Genomic DNA, 20,654 nt, shown 5'->3' with positions numbered 1-20,654 from the left:
CTTGCTTAAAATGTTGAAAAGAATGTTTCATCTTTAACTTTATGACTTTTGGAGATCAGTTCATCTTCTACTCACTTAACTATTCACAATAACAGAAATTTTGACCAGGGGTGCCCAAACTTTTGCATGCCACTGTATGCCTGTCTAAATGCCTCTTAAATGCTGCTACTGTATCCGTTTCCACCACTTCCCCTAGCAGCACGAACCAGGCATCTACTACTCTGCATAAAAAAAACATGCCTCCTTTAAATCTCCTTTAAAAATTTCCTCCTTCTCACCTTAAATGCAGGCCCTCTAGTATTTGAGATTTCCACCTAGGGAAAAAAAGACTGATTATCTACCCTGTCTATGCCTCTCAGAAATGTTACTTCTATCAGGTCACCCACTCAGCCTCCTATGCTCCAGGAAAATAATTCAAGTTCGTCCCTCTCCTTGTAGCTAATACTCTGATCCAGCCAATCCTCATCATGTCCTCTTCTCATTACCACCATCAGGGAGGAGGTACAAGAGCCTGAAGACTCAAAGGCAACAATTTAGGAACAGCTTCGTCCTCTCTGCCATCAGATTTCAGAACAGTCCATGAACCTATGAACACTACCTCATTATTCCTTTTGTTTTGCACCATTTGTTTTTGTAACTTATAGAATTTTATGTCTTTGCACTGTAATGCTGCCACAAAATAACAAATTTCACGTCACACGTCAGTGATAATAAATCTGATTCTGATGAATACATCCTGGCGAACCCCTTCTGCACCCTCTTCAAAGCCTCCACATCCTTCCTGTAATGCGGTAACCAGAACTGCACACAGTACTTCAAACGTATAGCCTAATGCCTCACCTGAAAGGCAGCACTTATGGTAAGGCACTCCTGCACTTTGCAATCTATCCACTCAAAAATTCACAACATTTGGGAAAGGAGCAAATGGCAAAGGTTATAATCTTGCTTTTACATCCGTTCTTTATTTGCTCCTACTACAAAGATGCACTACTCACACTGGGACACTGTACCAAGAAAATAAACAGCTTTTCTTTACTTGTTCCAGATAACCACATGACTCTTAAGTCTCAGTACGCTGTCAAGACATCTTTCCTCCACACACACACACACACACACACACACACACACTTAAAGCAAGGGATAGGATAGGAGCAAGAGCCCTGGCCATTTCTCTCTGTTTTTATATAAAATGCTTCTGGTTTCAGGTCTAACTATGCAAAACCATTCAAAGTTAAGATGATTAAGTCAATACTGACAAGGGATGAACCTTGCACCTTATCAATCTGAAATGATCAGTAATTCAGTACACTGAGCATCCAACCATTGAATCACCAGAGCTAGTTCTTAAACAATTGCACTCTACCAGATGAGAACATTGCATTGTCTTAACATTAAGTCCACGTCATATTTAGCATTTGTATGTATTCAGAGCAACATCCACAATTATACATGGTAATATCACACGTATTCTGAATACTTCACAGGTTTAAAATAAAGCTTCAAAGAGAGTCGACATCTAAACCTGAAGGATCAGATCAGGAAAGTCCATGAGCTTCTACTATATTTTAAACAAACAGAGCAGTATGGTGCTCAGAGCACCTGGAAGAATCCGGGCCATTTAGGCTATAAATTTTCTCACTCCACTTTTCATTTTGCTGGCCAACTGTCTCAGCAAGTCTGATGCTTTGCTCATCCAGACAGCACAACTGTCAATTTAAATAGATATCACCCATTCAAGTGCACTCAAGTTCCAGCTGCCATTGGTTCAAAGATCTCAGTGCCGAGCAGGGAGAATGTTGCCGGAGGCATAAATACAACCCATGAGCATTCAGACAGAAGAGCTGTGTGCACACAGACACTGGGAAATGCCCTGTGAGAAGCTGCAAAAGGAAAAACAAATACACACCCCAATATCTGTGCATGACAGCAAAAAATGGTTCCTAATGTCAGAGTGTTTGCATGTGCTATGGTGCAGTCCACACAAACTAATGTAACCCATTAGAGTCGGAGAGTGAAATCCATCTATTAACCAATGCTGAGAATCTCTCAGATGCATCCCGAGGCCAGACTGCACAAAATGCTCTGCAGTCACGTGAAGCAAACAGATGCAGGACAAACAGGGAGACTTGGGAGGTGAGAGCAGGGAAGGGTGGATGAAGGCAGTGGAGTGATGCAGCTATGTCTTTGAACATTCCACAAAAACAGTAGCTTGAGGAATACTTCCCCTCTCGCAATGTAGGAGGCCATTTGGCCCATTAAGTTGATGCTGGCTCTCGATGCATTCCCCACAACCTTTTCACTTACATATGCCCACTGACTCCCCATTCCTTCCCCAAATCTTCTGCTGCCCACTTACCTCAGAGGCAATTTACAGCAGCCAATTAATGTCCAGAAGTCTTTGGATGTGGGCAGAAACCAGGGCACCCAGAGGAAACCCAAGCAGTTACAGGGAGAATGTACAAACTTCAAACAGAACCAGAGGTCAGAATTGAAGCAGGGTCACCTAGGAGTTATGCAGAGGCAGCAATAACTGTGCACTACAATATTACTATTTATACAAAAGTGTTTTACTTCAGTAAAATAAGTTTCAGGAAGATGAGAAAATTATGAATACAGACCAAAATATGACATTGGGTAATGCACACAGCCAAGCCTTTGAAATCATTAACCGACTGGTCTTGCTGAACTGGTCTTTCACCAGACCACAGAAATTTCTTTCTTCATTTTCAAGTATATTTGGTCTGTGTGTCAATCAAATTTTCTCAATTTTAAATGCAATAATTGACAGGAGAACTTTTAGTACAGTACAAGCTGTAGCTCAGATGAAAACACTTAGCTCCAATTCAGGAGATTCTGGATTCAGCATCATTCCAGGGGCAACTTCACTTCTTAGGCAGTCCCTTGGGATGAAGGATGACTTTCTGATGCTGATGCACAAATTCTTTGAACATTGGTTAGCTGCTGCACACCAGTCTTAACCAGAGTAAGGTCTTAGACTAAATGGACATCTCCAATGATGTTTGGAGTCTAAATTCTACTCAACAGACATAGCACACATACATATGTACACACAAACCATGTGCAGATATATCCTTATCACACACATATATGGACACAAACACAAGCATGTTCTTACCCACTTCATCCTCTTTGGCACCCTTTGCAGAGCTTCCCATCCTGGGTTTTTCTCCCCAACCCCTCCCTCAGTATCCACTCCATCTCAGCTCCCTCTATTCACTGCATCCTCAGCCCCTACCAGAGACTTAACCCTGGTGTCTTAACTAATATTCAAATCAGTCAACCAACATTAATAAAAATATATTACCTGGTCAGTATCACAGTGTGAGTTGTAGGAACTTGCTGTGTGCAAATTGGCAGTAACACTTGCGGCATTAAATGACTAAAAATACATCAGGACATCCCACAGTGGAAATTCAAATTCCTCTTCAAAATAGCACGATTGCCACATACACATTCATCTCTAGTCAGTAGCAGCAAACAAGCTACACAGTTGTGTCAGCAGATTAACTCCATGGATGTCCACATTACTGTAAACCACATCAAGTGCTACTGACCAGCAATAACATTTCTAGAAAGGCATTTTTTTTTAAAACTGCAAGGAAAGATGATTTTGGCTTAATATCAGAAAGGTGGCATCTCTGATGATGCAGAAATCCTTTCATACTGCATTGAAGCAGAACAACTTAGACTGATGTTCATATCTGGGGAGAGACTTGAACCCACAAGTTTGAGTCAAAAAGGACAAAAGTGCCAGCACCAGGTTATGGCTGATACATAAGAAGGTTTCAGCAGATTAATGTAAGAATTTGCCCAGTTAAACTGACTGAACAAAACAGTTCAATAAGTCATGCTAGTATCATTAATTCTCTGAGACATTGCTATACACTTGTATATAATTATTAAAGATTGTATTCCAAAGTTACTAATCTACTAATCATGTGTTTGGTATTACTCCTGTAGAGTGCCTTGCAACTTTTTGTGCTGGTGGTGCTATATAGATGCAGGTTGATTGTTTTCTGAGCAAAAAGCTGGAGGAATTCAGCAGGTCAGGCAGCAGCTGTGGAGGGAAATGGACAGTCAACATTTTGGGTCGAGACACTCCACCTGAACTGAGGCCCAAATACTACTTGACCTGCTGAGTTCCTCCAGCAGTTTGTTTTTGCTGGAGATTCCAATGTCTGCTGTCTCTTGCATCTCCTGATTTTGTTCTTGAAAAACTCTTGCAAACACAGATTAAAATGTATCTACTCAATTTCTGATACCTAATATTAGAAGAACTTCTGAAATTTAAACAGATAGAAAAAGGGTTGACCAGAAGAAATAAGATAGAAAGGGGAGTTCCATTGACTGGAAAGGAGAGGATGCAATGAAGAGGAATGCTAATCCTCAAATATATTCAAGAGTGACAACTAGTGTCATGGGCAATAAAAGGGAGTCAAAGGACTTGGGGATAGAGGCGTACAGTGGAATACTCGTGGCAGAACTTTCACCATCTAATTAAAAAAGGTGGACAAGGCTTGAGTGGAGGTTTGATCTACTCCCTCTGCTCAGGTTCTTTTAACTAGTAAATAAATCTGTACAACTTAAGTACTTATAGCTATTTTAAAAAGAGATCAGGTTACTGATAGGTGGTGGGTTAGACGTTGATCATTTGACCCAAACTGCACAAGATTCACTCCGATATACAATACGTTTTTAATACAATAATGATTCAGAGAAGTTACATTTCAAAAGTCTTCCGTGAGCTAGTATGATTGGGCAGAGTTTGTCTGCCAATATGCAAAAATCGGTTTACATAAGAAATAGCAGGAGTAGGCCATCTGGCCCATCGAGCCTGCTCCACCATTCAATAGGATCGTGGCTGATCTGGCCAAGGACACAGATCCACCTACCTGCCTTTTCCCCATAACCCTTAATTCCCCTACTATGCAAAAATCTATCTAACTGTATCTTAAATATATTTAAATGAGGTAGCCTCTACTGCTTCCCTGGGCAGAAACAGAAACTGGAAAAATCATTGCCCAACTAACATTTAAACCAAAATAATTATCATTCTTTTAACCATTGAGGGGTGGCAAAGGGCAAACAAATGGAAATGTTAAACAGTATTTTCATTGTTTTTCCAAAACCATTTCATTGAAAACAGCAATTCTGGAAATAAACAAGAGATCCAACGGAATTCAGGTTTAATGAATTCCACAAAATTCCTAAAAAGTTCCAGATGTTTGAGGTGTTATATGAATACCAAAGAAAATTTAAATTACTCGAGAATAACAATGTAAAATTTACCAGTTTCATTTTACTTTGTGGAGGTGATTACAAAAATTACATAAAACTTAACCACAAGCACATTAAAAGCATATTCAGTTCATCAATCTATACCCAGGAAATTCATGCTCCATTGTGACAGGAATACTTAAACTAATCCATTAATGCACCAAGTTTCAGGAAGAAAAACCTCACTTTTCATCATTAGAAAACTTCAAAATTGCCATCCAGTAATATATCTACTTCAATTGAAATAAATCCTACACGTGGCTAAATACCAGATTTAAGGCAGGAAATTTGATGCAGAAAAAAAGAAAGCAAAAAAAAAGTGCTTTAATAAAAGCAGCCTAGACCATTGGCAAACAATGAAAGGAAATCAGCACTAGACAAAGAGTAGTTGAATAACTTAATCAAACAAAGGGGACCCATGACATTGAAACATTCAATGTGCTCCCTTCAAAAGGTTTGCAGAATTGACCCAAAGAATCCTAGAAAAAGGGAACAATTTCAGGAATACGTATCAACTGGTAGGGTATGATATCTAGTTTGTTTATACTGTATTGTTCAAAGGGATAAATGATTTACAGTTAATTGGTTGTAGATTCTTCCAACCTTCTTCACCCAGGCCCCTAGCTACAATGCATTCTGGATCTAAATATAACCTGTTAGCACTAGAAACAAATCCAAGATCCAATGTTCTGTACAGCTCTCTACCTAAAAAAAACACGAAGAGAATGCTGGGAGCAAAAAGAACAGGAGTAGGCCATATGGCCCACTGAACATGCACTGCCATTATCATATCTAATCTGATCTTGGCCTCAACATATTCCCACTTGTTCTTTGTAACACACCACCTCCCCCCTCCTCAGCATTAAATGACTTGACTTCCACAGCTTTCTGGGATAGATTCACAACTCTCACCAGAAATTTCCCCCCTCATCTCCAACTTAAATGGGTGACCTCTCATAATGACCCACCTCCAGTTTCTAGATTCCCCATGAAGGGAAACAACTTCTCAGCATCTACCTGGTCAAACCCCACCCCACCCATTTCCCCCCCACCCCCACAAGAATCCAATAAATCCATGATCACCTCTCATTCTCCTGAACTCCAAATGGAAGATTGGCATAAGCTGCTCAACCTTTCTTCACACATCAGCTCCCTCATCTCAGGCATAACCTACTAAACATTCTTAGAACTCTTTCTAATGAGAGTATATCCCTCCTTAAATATGGAGACCAAAACTGTACACAATGCTCCAGATGTGGTCTTACCAACACTCTGCACAGTTGTAGCAACGCTTCCCTACTTCTGTCCTTATCCAATTTTATCTGCGTGCTAATCTGCTGCATTTCGTGTACAAGAACAGATAGAGCCCTCAGTACAATAGCATTGTGTAATCTCTCCCAAATCTTTGCTACGTCCAGACTTGCCTATTCTATTTTAAACGAGGTCATCCAATACACTGCTGCTTGTGTCCCAAGTTATACCAAGCGTTGTTTGCACTATGCTTACTGACCTTCTCCGACTCCCAGTTAAAGGAACTTGGTTTTAAAATTCTCATCCAGGTCTTCAGATCCCTCCATGACCTCACCCCAATCTCTAAACTCTTCCAGATTTATAACCTCTGATATTTCATTCATTCCAGCTTCTTGGAGCTCCAGACTTAAAGCATTGCCACTGGTAGCTACTCCTACAAAGCACAGAAAACTCCCTCCCAAAACTTTTTTCCCCTCCTACATGACACTATTTTGATCTGCTTTCTTTGACCAAACTTTTGGTCATCTTTCATACCTCCATGTGGCTCAACTTTTCACTTGATAACACAAATAGAAGAAAGCCATTCAGCCCCTTTCACTTGCTCCACCATTCAACAAGATCATGGCTAATCTTCTATCTCAAATCCATATTCCAGCACTAGCTCCATATCCCTTCTTCCCTTAATATACAGAAGTTTAGCAACCTTTGTCTTTAATATACAGATTGAGCAGGCCTCCATAGCCCTCAAATACAGAATTCCAAAGATCGATTGCCCTCTGCATGAAAATTTCTTCTTATTTCTGTCCCGACTGGGTGAATTTTGTGACTGTGATCTTTAGTTCCAGAGACTCCAGCCTGGGGAAACATTATCCTCCCATCTATCCTGTCAAATCCCTGAATAATTTAGCATGTTTCAACAAGTTCACTTTTCATTCTTCTAAACTCAGGAACATATAGTCCTATCCCAGGAATCTCTGTTGCACTTCCTCCATCACAAGGGCATTCTTTGGTAGGCTGGGAGACAAGACCCACACACATTATTCCACATGTGGTGTCACCAAGGACCTACATAATTTCAGTATGGTGTCTTTAGTTTTGTACTCAAATCCTCTTGCAGCAAAGGCCAACACACCATTTGCTTTCCTATTTTCTGCTGCACCTGGACATTAACATTTAGTAATTCTTGCTCTAGGCTCACTGAAAACACCTTTCAATCTCATTCAAAAAACTCTACTTTTCTCCTTTTTCTACCAAAGTGCCTCACGTTTCCACCTACCATGTCCTTATCTATTCACTTAGCTTGTTTGTTTATATCCACTGCAAGCCTCTCAGCATTCTCCTCACAACCCACACTACCACCCAGATGTGCATCATCATGAAACAGCTAGTGCTGCAGAGAGAAACAGAGTTAACTTTTCAAGTCAATAACTTCTTAGCTCCAGCATTTTCTGTCTTTATTATTTCACATTTCCAATATCTGCTGCATTTAGCTTTCTAACAGCTCTGGTAATAAAGCAGAATAAGCCCTGGCTAATACCAAAGTCCACAAATCAGTCCAGATCAAGTGTGGTAAATATTCCAATAATATTTCTTTGCACTGCCCCCACCACCCTCCACACACACATAACCTTCTATATTTTTAAGATATTAAGGAAATCAAGGGATAAGATATCTTTATTAGTCACATGTACATCGAAGCACACAGCGAAATGCATCTTTTGCAGAGTGTTCTGGGGGCAGCCCGCAAGTGTCACCACGCTTCTGGCGCCAACATAGCATGCCCGCAACTTCCTAACCCGTACGTCTTTGGAAATGTGGGAGGAAACCGGAACACCCGGAGGAAATCCACACAGATACGCGGAGAACGTACAAACTCCTTACAGACAGCGGCTGGAATTGAACCTGGGTCGCTGGCGCTGTAATAGATTTATGCTAACCGCTACACTACCGTGCCCGCAGGAAAGTGACACTGATATAAAAAATCAGCCATGATTGTATTAAATGGCAGAACAGGCCCAAGGGGTCAAATGGTCCATTCATCCTGTCAATCATCTGCTTCCCTCAACTGGTAACACTGTTTCTGGTGGCTTCCTAAATCCAACTACATTGTTACAGCTGGAGTTGTCCTTGTTTGGCAGACAGATGTTTACAATTTGCTCAGTGCTGTTAGAAAAGGAAAGAAACCAATAGAGACCAAAGTGATTTACTGTAGTGGCTAGCTGGTCCCATTGATGTTTATCATAGTGGGGCAAAAGTAACTTGAGAAAGTTTAAAATAACCATTAGATTCATAAACACCAACTTACCACTATCAACATCAATGAAGCAGAGTGACCAAGTCTGAATCCATGTATGGTAATCAACCATCTCTCCCAGCACACAGATTTTTTTTTACTGTTACAGTCAAGTGATAACCTTGTAGATATCACAACAAACTTTAATAAAAGTATTGTCAGATCATTCACCTCAGCCATTGCATTTTGTTCAATATGCTGAAAAACACTGTTTACTGGAGAATCAAAATAAGTCGAAGGAGTTAACCTTGAAGGCAACTGCTGTGTCTTTTAGCAATAATTCTGTTAATATTCCAAGGCAAAGAGAAGCTGAATTTAAAACTGGAGAGGGACTGCACATTCTCAATTAATTCCAAATTCTAAAAGTTTCATAACATGTACTGCTGCGATATACACCAGGGAAATATCTCAGCCCGAAAGAAATTGCTGGAGGACTGTTGTAATTGCAACACACAAATGATTACAACGCAAGTTTTAACCAAGCAGAATGTCAAAAAAGGTAAAAGCAACTAACTACTTCTGTGCCTGGGGAGGATGGGTGGAAAGACAACTGTCATTTATAAATTTGTTAAAACATTTAATTTATTCCAATCACAGAATATAAATGACAGTGAGCAAACCAACCTTTATTTGCCATCCGAGGAAATGTCCCCGATCTGAAATGTTGACTGGTTTCTCTTTCCACAGATGCAGCTTGAGTGGCTGAATTCGTTCAACATTTCTGGTTTTGTTTTAAAATTCCAGCATATAAAGTCTTATTTTCCTTCACTTATTTTCTTTCCCAGACAGTGGCTTGCCAGGCCTCTTCAGAGGGCAGTTAAGAATCAAGCACTTTGCAGTGTCCAAAAGTCACAAAAGAAAGATTTCTTTGCCAGATGGATTCTTATAACAATCCAATAGTTTTATGGTCATCATTACTGATTATGCCTTTTGTTCCAAATATATTTAATCATTTGAATGTTAAATGGCACTAACAACTGATAAAATGAGGGAAAAGGTCCTGCAACTTGAATTTAGGAAGCAAGATAGCAGATTAAAAAGCAGGACCTCCAAGGTTGTAAGTGTTGGACTAATTGCAGTGTCACATGCTCGTGTATATAGGAATTGGAGGTCAGCTAACTGCATGGCTGAAGAGATAGTGCACAAGACAGGGCTTTAGATTTCTGGGTCACTTGGACAGCTTCTGGGGAGGGTGGGACCTTTACAAGCCTGATGGATTGCACCCAAACTGGAAAGGGCCATACATTCTTGCTGGAATCTAACAACTCAGACTGAGGGGGCAGAATGTTTAAAGGACATTGAGGTGGGCTTCTTGAGTTAGTACATGGAGAATCACACAGGAGATGGAGCAGTACTAGATCTAATCTTTGGGAATGTAGCCAGTGAAATGGAGAGTCAGTAGGAAAATATTTTGGAGATAGTGACCATAACTCATTACATTTCAAGTTTATTGTGGGGAAGGACAAGGATAAACTGGAAATTAAGGTTCTCAACTGGAAGGCTAATTTTAACATGATAAGACAAGACCTGGTAAAAGGGCTTTGGGTGCAGCTACTTACAGGAAGGTCTAGAGACAACCAGGAGGTATTCAGAAAGGAAATGGAGAGATACCAGTCTGGCACATTCAAATAATGGTGAAGGGTAAAGCCAAGTTTAAGGAACCCTGAATGTCATGTGACATCAGGGGTTGGATAAAACAGGCAGCTCAAGGCTGGTTGGCAAGGCTCTACAGGACCATGAACATAGTGGAGGGTGGGGGAACTACAAAAGCTAGAGGGCATTAGGTAGCACCAGCAGGCAAGATTAAAGAAAATTCTTAAGCATTAAGGGCATGAGGGTAAGCAGGGAAAGTGTAGGGTCCAATGGAGACTGAAGTGACAACCTGTATTAATACTTCTCATCACTATGGAGAAGGACATCGAAATTGGAGGATTCAGGCAGGGTGGTAGTGGAATTCTACAAAAAAGGTATTAAATGTCTTAGTGGGTTTAATAGGTGCATATATTCCCAGAGCCTGATGAGATGTATCCCAGGCTGCTCTGGGAGGCAAGGGAAGAGGTTGTTGGGGATCTGACAGAAATTTTCAAATCATCTCTGGTCACTCAGGAGATACACAATGAGTGGAGGAGAGCAAGTGCGACACTTTATGCAAGGAGGATGGTAGGGATAAGCAGGTTGGTGTCTAAAAGTATTGGAAAAATGAGGTGCAGGTTTAGTTTGAATTTGGAGATGCAGGGACTGATCAGGGATGACCAGCTTGGCTTTAAGGATAGTTTTTGACTAACTTGATTGAATTTTGAGAAAGTAACAAGTGTGTTGATGAGGGCAGTGTAGTTGATGTGGTCTAAATGGACTTCAGTAAGACCTTTGACAATGGTCTCACACAAGAGACTAGTCCAAAAAGGTAATAGACCAGAATCCAGGGCAATTTGGATCCAAAAATTGGCTTTGTGATAGAAAGCAGAGGGCAATGATTGAGGGTTATTATCGAAAGCCTGTGACCAGTGGTGTACTGCAGGGTTCAGTGCTGAGAGCTCTGCTGTTTGTTACATACAGTAATGATACGAGTGTGAATGTTGGAGGTATGACCAGCAAATTTACAGGATGATTAGTGGCTTTGTGAGTAGGGGGTTGTTTTTGGATACAAAGGGATACTGATCCTTTGGAATGATGGATAGAGAATTGGCAGATAAAATTTACTCCTGAAAATGTTATATTTTACAAGTGCTGATAACTGTAGGATTAACATAATGAATGATGAGGCCCTCGGAAATATTGAGGAACAGAACGACCTTGGCATACACGTCCAAGGATCCTTGAGGGCAATAACACACAAGGTGGTTATGAAAGCATTCAGGATACTTGACTTCATTAGCCAGGGCAGGCAATAAGAGTAGGGAGATTGTCAACTACACAAAATCATTAGTTAGGCAACAGCTGGAGTATGGTGTGCAGTTCTGGTCACCACACTACATGAAGGACATGATGGCACTGGAGAAGGTGCACAGGAAATTCACCAGGATGTTGTCTGGGATGAGGTGTTTCAGATGCAAGGAGTGATTGGACTGGTTGGGTTTGTTTTCCTTGGAACAGAGAAGACTGGGGGGAGACCTGACTGAGGGATACAAAATTTGAGAGGGATGGGTAGGCAGTAAGAAGCCTTTTCGCTCAGCCGAGGTATTTATTACCAGACACCAAAAGGTTTAAGGCAAAGAATTTGAGAGAATTCCCCCCACCCACTCCCACCCAAAAGGTGGTCAAAATCTGGAACACACTGCCCTAGGGGGTGGTGGAGACAGGTACCCTCACAACATACAGATTTTTAAAAGATGACATGAAATGGCAAGGCATAGAAAAAAACAGACCGAATGCTGGAAAATTAGATTAGATACTTGACAGTTGGCATGGACACAGTGGGCCAAAAGGTCTGTTTCCACGCTGGAGCAATCTATGACAATGACTCTCCACCTACCATGATGAGATTTTAACTAATGTCACCAAATCAATAGTCTAGGTCTCTGGATGCTAGACCAGTAACTTATTCTCATTGCTACCTGCACTCGTTAATTAGTCCCTACATGTTTCATTGCTTAAATTTTAAAATATACACTGAAAGTTATTTTTGCCTAATTACACAAACATAACCTTAACACTTCCATAGCTTTGGATATAATGGTAAACTCCGGGCAGTTTACCAGCTGTAGAAATGGACAACAATACACAAAGGCAAAGAGACAACTGACACTGAAACAGAAAAAAGATAAAAATCCCAAGAAAAGTAACTGCAACAGCAGCACAACACAAACCTTGATTGGAGGTTATACTGTGCTGAAAATTTAATAGGCTCTCTGAATGAAGAATAGTTGCAGTATAAATACTGGATCACAATCCTGTACAAGATTAATACAGCAAAAATGTAACAATATTAGAAACTTCTCTGATGAAAGGTCATCAAGATGAAAAGTTAACTCAGTTGTTCTCTCTCTACAAATGCTGCCCAAGCTCCTGAGTATTTCTAGCTGCTTCTGTAATTTTCTGATATAACCTTTGAATATTTCTCAGAATTGTAGGTGTAGAAGCAAAAATTTAGCTTAAAGTTAAATGATTTGTTTTAAAATTGAGTAACTCAGGCACAAATACAGTTAGTTGAAACACAGAATAGCAGCAAGATTAAGAACAGTGGGAGAAAAGCTAAAGGCAAAAGGAAATGACTATCGAGCACAAATCTGGGTTTTAAAAGCACAACTTGTAGGAGAAGACATTCTCAGTGGTTGGAATTAACGACTGAAATGTTGACCTCTCCTGCCTAGAAGCAAAAATAAAACTACTCTGTAATGAGCAACCCCACAACTTTGTAATAAGAACTGAAAGAGCTGGGGTTAAAAAAAAAATCAACGTCAGGGAGCATCCAGAGGAATAAAGAGTTATCATGCATGTTTGACATTTCATCAGAACTTCATCATCTAACCATAATGATAACTCTGTTCTCTCTCTCTCTCTGCAGTTACTGCTTGACCAGCTGTTAACTTCCAGCACTTTTAGTTTCTATTTACAGCATCTAGTTTTCTTTTCCTTAAGCTGCCGCATCTGAATCATACTTTTAATCAATGCTGAACATTGTGAAATTGAAAGCACTTGTTTGTCCATCATATTGCTTAGCTCCTTCATCACACCCCAATATTTTTGAATGCCTTTTAAAAACAGATGAGAAAGCTTATTCCTAATTCATTATAGATATGCTATCAACATGAATGAAAATGAAATAAAACATTTAAATATAATAAGACGCTTGATCTTAAGTTATGCAACAGCAAACATTGTAGAAAGATAGGTTATGAAGTTACATGTTGGATGGTTCCCCTCTTTGTAATCTAGCCACAATCCATATGTTACAATACAATTTATTACAGCACAACTCCTCCTAAGCATGTGTTAAGTGATAAGTATTAGTATGCTTCTATTGGATAATGCAGCACATGTCCACTTCAACGGCACCTTACAACTAGTGAAAGCTATCTATCTCCACTGCAGAAGGTACCAATTAGAAGAATCTTACTTCAAGTTATACGAAGATTTTTTTCCCCCGCAAGTTTTCACTGAAATAATTTCAATTAATATATCCAGTTCCAAACATCCTACCCACAAACTCTGTAACATTTTAAAATCTATATACATTTCTTTCATATGTTTGGAAGGTATTGCTGAAGTAGCTTTATCCTGTTTATCACTCAGAAAAAACACCAAAATCACGACTAAACAAGAAACATAGAACTTTACATGGCAAAGTTTAAGTTTTGGAACATGCCAAGCCTCTCCAGCAGTTGCAACATCCACTGCTGTTCCTTAGAGGGCAAGGTTAGCATCTAACCGCACTCTGAAAGGTCTCTCAGTCTTCTAAATACAAAGACAAACTTGACATCACCCAAGTTGTTCTTCTCCCATTCAAGAATATTTAAGGCATACATTTGCTGAATTGTTGAACCAATTTAACAGGTTACAGTTCTATTCAGTTTAGAAGCCTGCAATATCCCAATAGTCAACTTCAGTAACAATCACCAAAACATTAACAATTCCATTCAAATATTATATTAATTCATCCCAAGGCTGATTATATTAGGGATCAAGTTTTGAAAACAGCATGGTTCTAACAGCAACATATTAATGGCAAAATTTCACAAAGAATTTAAGTCAATTTCTCCTGTTTTTCCACGCCATCTGGACTTGGCCAGCTATTCAGAATGAGAACTAACAAGGTAATGAGCCTCACATACTGTTGTTCCACAAATGAAATCCTCACCTCTAAATAACAGCCCTCTTTTAGCACCATGCAGAAGATTTACTTATAACCAGGTATGATCGACAAAACTATTGTAAAGCTCTCCCAAGTTCATCCAAATAATTTTTTTTGGCCCCTCAGGTTGAAAAGCCATAACTAGGCATTCAATACCCAACCTTAGGTGACCAGTTAACATATCTCAATATAAAACATTAAGACTATTTTTACACACAATAAAATTAGATCAAACAGCTTGACCATTATCAGCTTTATAAAAGAAAGACTTGAAGTTATACAGCTCCTTGCACACAGGCAATGAAGTGTGTACTTTGGAAGTATGGTCACTTCTGTGACATGGGAAACATGAACACACCCCAACAAAAATAAATGACAATTTATGGCAAAAAAAACTTCTTGGCATGCCACAAGCTTTGTGAAATTAAGCATCACTCTGGTGTCAAATAATTGCTGCAGGCAATGACACACCTGTCAAAAGCAATTAGATTCGGCTTTACAACACGTATAAAGTATTACTATCCAACAACAACTTGCACTAGGATAATTACACTGATTCTTATTCTCATGTTCACATGCAAACAAGCAACTGGACTTTCAGTCTTGTGTTGGGAAGCATTTGGTTTGGCTTCTCCCAAATTTAAAAGTTGAATGCTCCAGGAAATGCAGTCAATTCAAGGGGCATTCATTTTTTAGTCAATGTGTGCACACAGTCACAAAACAAAGATAAATATGGATCACCATGCGTCCTGCCTCAGAGAACCCCAGAGCCTTCATCACAACATTCAGCAGATCCTTGAACATGTAAAGATTCCTCAAGTTAGTAATCAACACTGGAATAGATGGAAAGATCTTATTCATATAAGATATACAAGAGCCAACCTAAATTTGCCAGGAATCCTTTTCCTGGGGCAATGATGTTCATTTTATAGCAATACTACAAGATTTATTTTTAAATATCCACTGTTTTATGTGATATTGGTGTCTTCAACTAAGCCAGTGTTCATTGCCCGTTCCACACACCTTAATAACCAGAGCCAGCTCCAGATATGGATTGACAAGAGGTCTACATTTTCAGCATTAATGTTCATGCAATCCAATTCTGCAATATAGTTCATATGCCTTGCAGTTTTCCAGCAACATCATGAGTGTATGAATTCATGTTCTTGCCACAGTACCTTTCACTTTCTGTACGTTATTCTTTGGAATGCAAGAACTGCTGCCCATTAAAAAAACAACCACTTGGATCTCATACCAGTAATCTGACAGATCATTACAGCGCTTGACACCACAGCAATGTCTGATTCCGCATAGCTTGTCATAGTTTGTCAATATTGTGTTTATTTGGAATTGTATTCATCTGTTGGATCCATCCATGCATCTCATGCTGCTACACCTCCCAAATATCCCAATGACTGAAGCTGTGAAATGAGCTGGAAAATTTAGTCTCTCTTTAAGTAGACAATGACAAGGATGGCCCAGTTAGAGTTTGTACGCTTCAGATTGTGATTATATTGTTGACTAGTTATGGCAAACAGATTACCACAACCTCAGAAACGACAGGAGGAACACCCCATTGAAAGAGTGTTTTAGAAATCAATTGGTATAACATTGTGAATGGTTTAATGCTGCCAACGTTCTGAAGGACAAGCAACCTCTACATGGGTTCATCCACTCTTTCCAAACTTGTTACACACATTTTATGACTCAAATACTATTCAGAATGTTTCGTTGTTTTTCTTTTTGATTATCACCCTTCATACTCTGCAACCAAATTCAAGTTCAGCTCCAGATGACATGATTAAAATATTTTCTTCTGTCCACAAAGCATGTCTGGGCAATCCAAATTCCTTGCCCAATGAGCACAGATTCACAACATGAAATCAGCAATCACAGTTAGTAACTTAGAGGATGGCTAGAGGAAAAGGAAATTAGTCTATGGGAGTGTGCAATAGGAGAGCAAAAAGATTGAGGCAGGAGCTCAGGCATAGCTTTGGAGAAAAGCGAATGGGGATTTATTTTGCAATCTATAGCATTGTTTGGTACCAACACTAGAGAGTTGAATTTTGGTCCTTAACACTTTCTGGTCTTTAACTGTGAGAAAGATGTCCAATTTTATAAAGAATTTTTTCATCTGTTTCATTAATGAAAGGAATATTTGGAACAGCAGTGGCCATTTTTCCCTAGAACTTCCTCCCTCAGTTGGATCTTAAATATTAAATAACTTGACTAAATTCATCCTCCTTTGCTCCATTTCGCTTGACATCCTCAACCAACAAAAGTCATTAATTCTACCACTTCCACAGGGGATAGGAGTTCTAGCTTTTCACTAACCTCACACCAGGCACTATTTTCTTTTTAAGAAAAAAACAGATACTAGAAAACAATTGATTCCTTTCCATACACAATACCAGTTTCATAAAATCTGGGTTCCTTAGCCATTTGTCATGGTCAATATCACCAAGACCAGTTTGAAAAGCACAGTAATTGTATACAGAATACCTTACTCACAATAAAACAACCATCTCACAATTTTGCTCTAATACTGTTCTCACACTGTCATCCACATGCTTCACAATTCTCTGAACTTCAAAGTCCACTCTCACCTCCAGTTTTTTTTTGCACTGCACACCACCTACTCTGGCGTGGTTCACTTTGTTAGTTTTCCTATCAAGTACTGCACTGTTACTGCCATCTCACGTATTCCAGCGACCTGCAGAACATCCACTTCACAATCTAATCAGATACTGACCCACTTTCCGATCTACAATGGACAAGTGGGCAACTCTACTTGCAGGAGGATTAAAATCAAGAAGATTTTATTTTCCAGCAAAAATTATCGCAATGATTCCTCAAAACGCTATCCAGTTATTTCATAGCTTTATAATGAAAGAAGAATCCCTTCCTCTAACATTACACAATTATGCTCAGTTCACCTGTTGTCCAGTGCCTTGCAAACACTGCAGCTTGGACGTGCAGCCCCACACAGCTTCCCAGTGCTGGAACGGCGACCATGTCTGATTGGTTTTGTTAGCCCCTCTGTTGTTCTCAGCGCATGCTCCGATGCCGATTTACGGATCAATCCTTAAATCCAATCATTTACCCCCTCCCTAATACCCACACCAGGGCCTTCCAATTTCAACGTGCAACTACAATCGAAACACGAAATTTTGCAAATAGGAAATGAAAGCATACCGAAGATCAGGTGCACGAATTGTCCACCGTGTCCGGGACTCACAACCTTGCGATGCAATGCGATGAGATCTCGGTGTGACTCCAGCTCCCAGACCGCGCTCTCGCTGCTGCTGCTGCTGAGAGAACTGACGCACGCAATGCGACGCCCTTCAATTTAAATTAAAGGGGCACTGTCTATGTTTTAAAAAATGCTTCTGCAGATTAATAAGTGAATTTGCAGTTATCATGAATATACTTCACGCCGAAACAAATCTCCTTGCCTTTACCAGAGATATAAGAAGCTGCATTGCCTCGTTGCTATGGCTAAAACAGTGATTTCATATTTAATATTTTTATTACTGTAGTCATTTCTTCCCCTAAAAAGTTTTTTGCAAGAACATTTTCCCCTCCTTTTATTTGTCAATCTACATCACAATAGGGTAGAAACATAAATCTGGGATTGTCAAAATATGAAAAAAGCTAATAATTAAAGTACATATTTTCATCAGAATATTATGTGTATTAGAATTATTTATATAAACTATAGATACCAACGGCCAGAGCAGTGAGCCCAGTTCATAAGAAAAATGACAAAAACTCCTAGATTTTTCTGGTTTAGCCAATTTCCAATTTGCATGAGAATGTTTCCCCTTATTACTGTAGCTTGTTTACCATTCTTGTGTGACATGGGATTAAAATCTTTGCTGAAATCTAAATGGGTCACAACCACTGAGCTTCTAGTCAGCAAAATCCACAATTTGATGGTCTCCAGCAAATCCGTTAGGCATAAATTCATGCAGATTACCCTGAACCTGTCTGGTTGTTTTAGTGTTCTCTCTTTTTAAGAATACCTTAAAATACCACACCCACAATATTTGTCATATGTAAACCAGTAGTTAAATTGAAAGAGACATTGCTGTGTCTCTTTATGATTCTGATTTTTAAAAATTCGGCAGTTTTGCGGATTATTTCTTAAAAATCCCCATATATGTAGTCTACCTGGGTCAGGCACCTTGTTTTATTTTTAAACCTACATTTTCTTTTCATGCTTCATCCTCTACTGAGAAATGCAACTTCTATGCTCAGTGAACCACAGATTGAGAACCACTGGACTGGATTAGGTGTTGGGCACAGCATAGATAATAGCTATGTACTGCATTAAAAGGGCTATTGCAGGATGAACCACATCTATTCACTCATTTGCAAATGTCAATAATCTGTGCAGGTCATGATTTCAGAATACTGAGATTAAAGATGACCAAGCATGGATCATTACTGTAATCGGGGCATTTTTCCTGGCCCACACTTCTGGTGACTGAGTATTCTTCAGACACAATGCCCAGGAGATAGGGATAAAAAACCAGATGTCCATTGAGTGAGTGGACAACAACATGGCAGATACAGTACCATGTGGAAAATTCTGAGTTTATGCACGTTGATATGATAAACAGTAATACTGGGCATTATTTTTAAATGGTGAGAAGTTGGGAAGCATTGATGTTCAAAGCACCTAGCTGTCTTTATATACAAGTTAATGAAAGCTAACATGAAACGCAGCAGACATTTGGCTTTTATTTCTAGGACTTTGAGTGCAAGAGTGAAGAAGTCTAATGATATTGTTATGAGCCTTTGAGAGACCATACGTGGAGTATTGTGTACAATTTTGGTCTCCTTACATTAAAAAAATGTACTTGTTGTACAGGAAGTACAATGACGGTTCAACAGACTGGTTCCTGGGATGGCATGTCCGGTGTGTGAGGCAAAGTTGAGTAGGGATGGTCTTTATTCTTCAGAGTTTAGAAGAATGAGAAGCAACAGAATTCTTACAGGGCTCCAAAAGGTAGATGTGAGTGGATTAACATACAAGATACTGGAGGAACTCCATGGGGCAGGCAGCATCTATTGGAGGGAAATGGACAGTCGACGTTTCAGGTCAAGCCCTTTCACCTTGACTGGATGTTTCACTAGATGAGTCTAGAACTAGGGGTCTCAAAATAAGGGTGGTCTGTTTAAGAATAAAATGAAGAGAGATTTCTTCAGTTATAAAGGATGGCAACTATTTGGAAATCTCTACCTTGGAGAGTTGTGTAGACTCAGTCATTGATTTCATTCAAAACTGACATTGACAGATTTCAGGATACAAGCATAATCGGGGTTATGTGCAAAGAGAAGGAAAATGTTGAGGTAGAAGATCAGCTATGATCTTGTTGAATGGCAGAATGGGCTCACTAAATGGTCTACTCCTGCTCCTACTTCTTAACTTCTTATGTGCTAGTTGCATGAGGAGTGCTGAAGGAAACCTGATGCTGTGGCCTTTATCTGAGCTGTTATCCTCCCCAACTCTGGCTGGAAATTTCCTTAATGCCCAGAATGAGTCAAAGGTTAGCAGGAAGGATATAATTTCTGTTGCTTGTTCCACTCCCAAGAACAATAGTGCACAAGTTTTTGTGGAGGGGGCCACTTCAACAACACAAATGATCTCTGAGATCTACTCATGCGAAATACATTTTATTTTACAAACTGAATGCTGATTGTTTTATTCATATACATGAAGACAAAATGCCAGAATTTATAATAGCCTAATTTCTGTTCAGATTGCTACCAAAAATTAACAAGTTAGTAATGTGTTCTTATTTAAAATGCAAGGAGTTGTGACTCATAGTTTTAAATGTTTTGAAAACATTTTTTCAGTCCAGGGGACTCAATAATAGTTTGAGTCTATATCCAAGCATTGATCTTACAATATTCAATAATTCACCCCTCATTAAACGTGCAGTCTACCTTAAGTCATTTTGGATATTTTTGGCCACCCTACTCTCTGACCACAAATAAACCACAACCACCTCT

The 20,654-nt window shown here is 39.5% G+C and overlaps 1 protein-coding gene across 3 annotated transcripts in view; it reads right to left on the bottom strand.

The window, feature by feature from the left end:
• Nucleotides 1-17,941, bottom strand: part of fam169ab (family with sequence similarity 169 member Ab) — a 52,083-nt gene extending 34,142 nt beyond the window's left edge. Inside the window, exon 1 of one of the 3 annotated variants that reach the window (XM_052019325.1) lies at nt 17,829-17,941. Coding sequence is in view for 1 of the 3 variants with exons in the window: in XM_052019324.1 (XP_051875284.1) it covers nt 17,570-17,648 (79 nt within the window). In the remaining 2 variants the exon portion in view is untranslated. Of the gene's footprint in view, nt 1-6,563; nt 6,579-17,569; nt 17,682-17,828 lie in introns of those variants that run through there. The other 2 variants (XM_052019324.1, XM_052019327.1) reach the window with 2 other exon arrangements.
• Between the last annotated feature and the right edge of the window lie 2,713 nt (nt 17,942-20,654).

The sequence above is a fragment of the Pristis pectinata genome, chromosome 7 (assembly GCF_009764475.1).
Source record: "Pristis pectinata isolate sPriPec2 chromosome 7, sPriPec2.1.pri, whole genome shotgun sequence".
Classification (NCBI taxonomy): Eukaryota; Metazoa; Chordata; class Chondrichthyes; order Rhinopristiformes; family Pristidae; genus Pristis; species Pristis pectinata.
Note: the sequence above shows the minus strand (reverse complement) of the source record. Positions and strands in the feature narration are given on the sequence as shown.